The 8,309-nt window shown below is 42.3% G+C and overlaps 1 protein-coding gene across 1 annotated transcript; it reads right to left on the bottom strand.

Annotated features, from left to right (window-relative positions):
- Positions 1-1,556: 1,556 nt before the first annotated feature.
- On the bottom strand, positions 1,557-6,715 carry ccnd1 (cyclin D1). Its single transcript, XM_005753626.2, has 5 exons — positions 6,114-6,715; positions 4,588-4,803; positions 3,816-3,975; positions 3,529-3,677; positions 1,557-3,451 (listed from the first exon to the last, which is right to left on the bottom strand). The coding sequence occupies exons 1-5, from the start codon at positions 6,309-6,311 to the stop codon at positions 3,296-3,298; spliced, it is 879 nt and encodes a 292-aa protein (XP_005753683.1). The 5' UTR covers positions 6,312-6,715; the 3' UTR covers positions 1,557-3,295.
- Between the last annotated feature and the right edge of the window lie 1,594 nt (positions 6,716-8,309).

Here is an 8,309-nt window from a genome sequence, read left to right as displayed (position 1 = left end):
TCTGCAGCATGGCAACATAGCCTATTAAGAAATGATCTATCTTTGCAACATCTAAATCCCAAGTTTAACCCTGAAGTTAGCTTACTAAGCCACAAATCTTAGCTCTGGTCTTTATAGTTCTGGCCTCCATCTCTCATGCCTTTCTGCTTTAGAGTGAGGTGGAAATAAAATGAACCCTGCCAGAGTTTGATCAATGGTTTTAGCAGGCAAAACTTCAGTAGTAGCTAGCTTGTTTTTGAGTGCTGCTAATGAACACTGAAAGTTATGCCACACACAGTCCTACTGCCAGACTGTAAACTACTGCTGAAAAATAATCCCTGAACAAGAAAGAAATTACTCTGCAACCCTTAAAAACTATATTACACACTTGTGACGTGTATTAGTGTGTTTGGTATAGGTAGAGTAGGTCATCGACTAATTGAAAGTTTGGTAGTCTGATTCCTGGCTGCTCCAGTCTGCCTTTTAAATATCCTTTAAAAGGCAGACTCTGGTAACTCCAAGGTGCTCTTTGATGCATCCATCACAGTAGAAATGTTAGAAAGCACGCCGTAGAAAAAGCATAGTGCTTTTATGAATGAGGCATGCTGAATAAAGCGCCAAGTACTCAGGTAGAGTAGAAAAGTGCTATAGAAGAACCACTCCATTTAGTATATTGTTCAGTCTTGCAAAAACACATTCAGTTATAGTGAGCAGGTTTGAGCTCCTCTGGACCAAAACAGGCAACCAGTTTTCCAGATTCCATCTAATGTTTTTATTGTGTTGTCAACACAAGGATGAATACACCGTTCCAGTTGCAAAAAACTGGCATGAAGCAGACACAAATGTGTGGAATGATTTGTGAAAACATTAAAACAGTCTATGGCTTACTGAGCATGACACTGAATCTACATACAAATTCAAATCAACTCACTGACAGTTGGAGCAAAAAGCTTTTTCTTGTATATAAATATAAAAGGGGAAAGGAAGGCCACTATGGGCCTAAAAGGAAAGATAAAGTCTCTTTCACCGAGACAGCTTAGCACTCAACAGAGTTATACATATCCCATTTTCTGTTATGGCACCAGTATCAAAGCATGCCCTGGACTCGCTGGTTTCCATTGCAGATGCTTCACCTCAAATAGGTTTATGCAGCTAGTAGGCATTGAACCAACAAGTAGAATAGAATATAATTAAACGGAAAAAAAAAGACTACAAATTAGAGATAGTTGTTGACTGTCACATGAGGTATTGTGGATCAAAGCATTTCTGTACATTGTCTCATTTTTCCTTGTTTTTGGAATATTATGGAAAATTTTTCTGTAGTTATGAACAAAAAAAAGATCATAGAATACACAAGAAAAATAAACAAATGAGGATGTCAATAACAATTTCTATGAGAAAGTTCAATCCTAAAATGGCATTATATCGACATATGTATAAAACAACCAAAATGTAGCAGCAAACAGGAGAAAAGCATGGTTTTTAATCAATTTTTTAAACATGTAGCTGGAATTTATTTTCTATAGCAGCGGAATACAAGGAGTGTTTCTCTCCTACTCTATCCTTAATGTACAATCAGAAACCTATTTTACAAGGTTCCTACACAGTGTGACATGCTCACAGAACTCACGTTTCCCACGCTTTGACTCCATGTAGTAGAGAGCTCTCCTTGCTCATGGTAATCTGTCCATCCGTATGTATAAAGTATATATCAACCTGAACATGACAACATCCCCGTGCTGTGTAGGAGCCCTTGTATGAAATATACAGCAGTAAGACGCACCCCATTGGTGAGCCCTCAAACTTTTGCTGGCTTCGCTTCCCTTTTTCCTCTAGGCAAGTCCCAAAAAACGCACACCACGTCTTTTAGGTTTGTGCAAAATCAAGTTAATATTTTCACCACTCTCTTTTTTTAAGCTTCATTGCCCTCATAATCTATGACACGTATGTGAGCTGGGCTACAGCAATGGAGAAGAATTACAGAGACTAGTTGCAGTTTGACCTGTTCTGGAGGAAGAAATAAGCTTGAATTTAACATCAGGTCATGAAGCCATGGTCAGCATGAACCTACAAAGATAAATAATATGTTTTACTATACAAAAATGATTTGAACTATTAAAATAGTACTTTTTACGTTTAGCTCTGGGCCTTTAACATTTGGCTTTGCACACATTTAAACCTATAAAATCATGACATCAGAGCAGCTCTACCTGTATGAAACACTGAGAACTGGAAGGCAGCTACAGCGAGCCACGGTGCTGAGCAGCTTTCTGCCACAGTGCTCAATTCTGTGTCCCACACCATGAATCAGATCCAGGCATAACTGGGTGTAACTGTCAGCAAGTACTCCCCACACTCTCCATCATCAAAAGACTGTTTTCATATTGTTTTACAAACTATCACTGTGACTTCTAGCTGAGCCAGCATCACTGACCAAAAGTGCTTTTCTTTAGAAAACAAAGTTGGAATGAATTACGTCTAACTACACAGAGAAAGAACAGACTGTGGACTGCTCTGTTTATATTTGATTTTATCAAATAACAGGTAAATGGGTAAAGCAAAAATCAAAGATTGACCAAAGAATTTCCCTAGTCCAAACCTTACAATAGCAGTCCAAAGTCTTTAAGGGTGATAGAATGTGAGCATCTCACCCTACGTTTGCTTTAAGACAAACAAACAAACAAGCTTTGAAGAACAGAAGCATAAAACTAACTAACTGAGAGGTTTAAAATGATACATAATAAAGTGACTAAATATAAGCAAGCAGGGTATATGAGTGTCTGCACTACAAGACAAACATGGAAACTTGGGCAGGAACTCTAAAGCATTCCGACATAACAGAAAACGAAGTAAAAGACGAGCCTCTTGCTTTCACGTGAAGCCCTGATGACAGACTATGAGAACCTACTGTACATGACACTTTGGGATGTTTTAGTAGGCATGCTCAGTCTGCTTTAATTGAAAGATTCCTAATTAACTTGTGAGGGAATAAGAAAAACATTTGCCTCTGTGGCTTCAGCTCCAGCCCCACAGAGCTCATTGATATTCAGTGTCTGTTCTCTCTGGTACATCTCTGTAGAGTTCATTTCTTTTCCTGGCCTGGGAGGGGACGCTGGCAGGACATGTGACAGGGGTGAGCATGGTGAGCATCCTATCTTGGCAGCCGTAGTGGACAGCAGGCATGTGAGTGACACGCTGGAGGAGGAAGGGAGGGAGGGAGTTCAAGTGGGGTGCCCCATCCCTGGTCCGCCCGTTACCACCCTCTGACAACTTTCCCTCCATCACTGCTCATTGTGCGACGTAGGTCTGGGTCGCCTCAGATGTTGATGTCTCTGACGTCTGTTGGGGTGCAGGACAAGTCCGCGTCCTCGTCAACTCGTTTAGTTTCTGTTGTGCCATTGTGCTGTTGTGCCTGTCGCAGGCTAGACTCCAGCAGAGACTCTATCTGCTCCTGACATGACCGCAAGCAGTCCTGCAAGCACAGAATTGAGACTGAGTCAAGACCAATTGCACTGCAAACATCAAATAAGTGACAAAACGTTTCCATACCGGGTCGCTACGAATGACCTGCGACAGGAAATTAGTGAGGTTCTGGGAAGACAAGGACGCATCTTGGCTCTTCAGGTAGAGCCCTTGAACAGCTGCTGCTACACTCCCTGCTGCCACCATTGAGGGAGGGCTGGCAATGAAGTTGACATCTGTTAAAACAGCACAACAAAGTTTTCCAGGGATGAAAACAACTGCACGCTCATTGCTAACCTGAGAAACTCAGAACTCTGTTTTCTGCTCACACACACACACACACACACACACTAAGGACAAAGTTCATGTCACACCTGTAGCACACAGTGCCACAAAGGTCTGGGCATGTTTCCTGAGGATCTGCTTGGTGGAGGGATAGATCTTCAGCTTGGACAGGAAGTGCTCGATGAAGTCATGAGGGGTTACTGAAGCCAGATCCCACTTGAGCTTGTTGAGAACCAGCAGCTCCATTTGCTGTGGACGGAGCAGAACAGAAGGAGTCACTCAAACTGATCCGTATACAGTACAAGTGTCTGTGGTGACATGTATTTATTCTAGAAGTTATTTTAGGTTTTAAAAGTTTTATCTAATCTGCTTTTTCTTAAAATGACATTTGACATCAAGTTTCTGTGTCCCCATCCCGTCCAAATGTATACAAACACAGTCATCCACAAAAACATATGCTGCAGTGTAGGAACATGAATAATTGAGATATGCTCCTTTGAAGGGGAGCACACAATAGAAGAAGACTGTGAGACTGACTGGAGCCAATGTTGGTTATTGGCAAGCATGTGCAGGTCTGTCCTATGACCACTAGGTGTTGCTGTGAACCAGTTTTTTCTTGGCAGCCACTGAAACCATTCATGAAATCAGAGCGGCCTCCAGCCACCATGGGAAAGTCATCCGCAGCCATTCAGACACTGCTGCACATTTCTGCTCTTAGTTCAACGTCATTTCAATACAGTTTCCTCCCTCCCACCCACCACGGTGACACTAACCAGATAAACTGCAAACATTAGGTATACTGTTCAGTGCATATTGTGCTGTATGTGTTATGCAACATCCAAGTGTGCAGAAGTCAATTACCAGCAGTTCCCCGGGCAGGACCGAGTTGTCCGTGTAAATACAGAGTTTCTCCGCCGTTAAGGGCACAGTCTCCTTCATTTTTGATGCTAGAAACATGCATGTGGCTCCGAGCAGCTGTAGTCTTGTTTTCCTGGTGGCCTCAACTGATAGAAATCTGTCCAAGTAGTTCATAGCGAGCGGAAAAACCTCCTCCTCACATTTCTGTTCCTCGCAGACCTGGGAGGGTAGACAAAGCTATTAGAGTATGCTTTTGCTCGGTTCCAGGAACTTCCAACTCATGTGCATTGCGGAGTCTTTGTCTCTGCGTCTTAATCCGTGCACAGCTGTTTGCGTTCAAGAGCCGCACTGACGACAAACGACATTAGAACAAATTACAGTCTGCACATTAAATATGTTTGAGTTGTTTCAATTTCCTCACCACTCTATTTAAAAAAACAAAACGTAATTTCAGACCACACCGGAATAATGGCAAGTTCACACGCAATGTATTTATTACGTAGTTTGGAGTGTTCAGCACAGAAAGCAGCCGAGAATTAGTTTGCAGTCAGTTCTGACTGAGACACAAAGGTGGCGTCCATGCAAGTTCCACACTCCAATTTCAACTTCGTCATCTTTTCAAAAAATATTTAGAAATATTTAAAAATTATCTGGCCGTGTTAAAATAGGATGTAAATGATCCTTATCGAATGACTAATCGGATGGGACACAAATGTACCCGACTACAGTCCAAGTGAATTCAAAAGAAAATGTTTTTTGCGACGGGCTTTCACGTGTTGCAGGCAGCACTTCCCCCGGCGCCCAGATGCACAATTTCAAAAATTAATAAAAAATACAAGACAGCACAGAATTCATTCCAAAACTACACGTAAATGTTTAAAAACATCTCAAGTATTAAAGCCGACTCCAAAACGTCATTTCTTCATTTTACGCTTTCTAAGAATATCCATTTTTCGTGGCGACCTTCACACGCAGCCCGGACCGTCGGCAAGCACAACAAAGTTTAGCAGCGGACAGCAGCTAAACGAGCGCCAGCAGGCACCGTGCAGCCGTCTCATCTTATACAGGCATTTCTTTGCGATATTACAAAGTTATTGTCATTTCTGTTGACATTATTGATTTTTAAAGATATTAAAATCTTCCTCCTGTACGACAACAAAGATGGCGCATAATACTGGCACAGAGCAGACTGCATACGTGTACATTGCTGTTATTTCGGAATATTTTTTCGATCTCGTCAACATTTAATGCAAGAAGCAAAAACATGCGGAATCCAAAGGAATAACTAAGAAAGGCAGCCGACTCGTGGTGGAAAGCGAGAGGCCGATCTCCGCTTATAGGTGAAGGACCACCCAGCACTCATCGGGACTTTTCAGAGCCTTTATGTAACATGCACAGTAAAATAGCAGACGGAGCCGCACAACTTTCATATAACGACCAATATGCCACCTTCGGGTGTACACAGAGGTTAAGCAAGCGACACGCCGTCGGGGAGTTGGAAGCTAAAAGTTAAAGTCAAATAAACCAACCTCCAACATCCAGGTGGCAACTATTTTTCGCATTTTTGGTACAATTTCTTTCTGAACACACTTGAAGTAGTTTGGCGAAGGCAAGTAGTTTTCTTCGGCCTTGAGCATGGTGTGTAGAACTCGGTCATTGAGCAGGTTGACGTCCTGGTAAGCTCTCCTGATTGAGTCCACCTCACAGCACAGCAGCTGGTCCTCCATAGTAGGCTAATTCTGCTTTGAGTATATTTATCACTGCCGATAAAACTTTCCTATCTCCGGGTTAAGACGTCACCGTGTAACAGTAAGAAGACGCCGGAGCACAGAAACCCACAGCCAGCTACTTTTCTCGCCACTTTCTTCTTACTGGGCTGCCGCTGCTGCGTGCTGTTACTCCGACTGTGTGCGCCAGCCCTCTGGAACAAACCACTTCGCACTGCGAGACAAAAACCCCTGCCTCGCGCTCACCAAACACGCACGAGAACACACACAAAGTTTATCAGCGAACACGCACGGCGGAGGAGATGACGTCAGCTGTTGTTAAGTGTTGGGGGTGGGCAGAGGCGGCAGGGGGTCGGATCAAAGAGATAAGCAGTCTGCAAAAGAGCGCGCGAGGAAGGGATTCTATTATAGCGCTATACATATATATAAGAAAGAGAAGGGAAGACCTCCCTCCTCGCGTCTCTCCCCCCTCCTCCTATAGCCTGGTACCTTCTAAAGAGGAGGTGGGAGGTCCGGGGTCAGGGAGACGTCTGTCCCTTTTGGAAAGGATATGCCAGGGGGTGGTTGCTTGTTATCAGTAGGGGGCGATAGAGGCTCACAGCCCTCTCTTTTCATATTGTACTTCCTCTGTCTGTGACTGAATGAAAGCAGAAGCTCTGAGCAAACATAAGGTGAGCACGTGGGACAACAGTGAGTTGCTGCTTTAGTCATTCACTTCTCTGACTCCATCTAGCATGGGAGAACACTGGAAAGAGTTTCCCAGATCAGGCTATAATAATCATAGCTCTATTATCAGCTGACTTAAAGGCCAGTTTTCTTTTTTCTTTAGCAGCACATACGTTGTATTATTGTAGGGTCTTTACTTTACCATATAAACCGCCCCGAGGCGACTGTTGTTGAGAATTAGGGCTGCTTAAATCAAACTGAATTTAACTGAATAGCTTCAGTACAATTCTGTTAGCACTGAACAGTGTAATCATATGTGTGTGTGTACCTCAGTATAATAAAATGTTAGGAAAATAGTCAAGATTAAAGACTTTCCCGACTCTCTCTCTCTCTCTCACACACACACACACACACACACACACACACACACACACACACACACACAAACGGGAGGAGACTGGCGTTAAACCAATGGGAGGAATTGCTGTTACTAGGCAGATGTTGGTGTATCTTTTCATGTAGGGAAAAGTTCAGTGCACTGGAAAACTTGACATTGCTATTGATAATCCAATCAAAGTCCTTTGACACAGTCTTTTAAAATAAACAATACAGACGTTTACTACCGACGGTATTTTGTTCACCAGAACCACCAGGAAACAATTTAGATCAAGTTATTAATGGAGCCATGCAGAGATGTATATTCTGACTTTTGCAGCTTGATGAAAACTATGAAAGTGTATTTAGCTGCTTAAGTTAAAAATTAAATGGGCACTCTGTGCACATTTTAATCTATTTTCAATATGCATTGGAGCTTTTCACATTCCTGAAATTCCTGTCTGAGCTAGTGGGTACCGTAATGCCTGAAGCAGACTTCACCTCCGTGGACAAAGCAAGAAGTCACATTAGGAGCGTATCTGCACTCTGCTGTGGCTTCGAATGAGCGTATAAATGTACGAATAAATGATTCTGTTGTGTAAAACCTGTATCCATCTATTCAGAAATGTTTCACAGATTGGCTCTTTTTTTCAAACACTTATTTGTGTATTACTTCCACTGGCCTTTGCTGTATACTTTAATATATATTATACTCTGTATTGTTGTTTTATTGTAGCTGCTTTGTAACTGAATCATGCTAGTAATCCATTTCAGTGGTGAATTGCTGGTTACCAATTTGAGCTTTACTGTTTTATTTATAGTGTGTGCATGTCACCTGTAAAGCTTTTATCATTGTTTTATATCGTATTTTTACCATGATGTCATTCAAGTCCACGTTGTTATTATGTATACTCTGCAGACACAGATGCTAATAAAACTGATGAATGATTGTAGTCT

Source organism: Pundamilia nyererei, unplaced genomic scaffold (assembly GCF_000239375.1).
Source record: "Pundamilia nyererei isolate P.nyererei 1_Seehausen unplaced genomic scaffold, PunNye1.0 scaffold00445, whole genome shotgun sequence".
Taxonomy (NCBI): domain Eukaryota; kingdom Metazoa; phylum Chordata; class Actinopteri; order Cichliformes; family Cichlidae; genus Pundamilia; species Pundamilia nyererei.
This window is presented reverse-complemented; position numbering and strand designations above follow the sequence as displayed.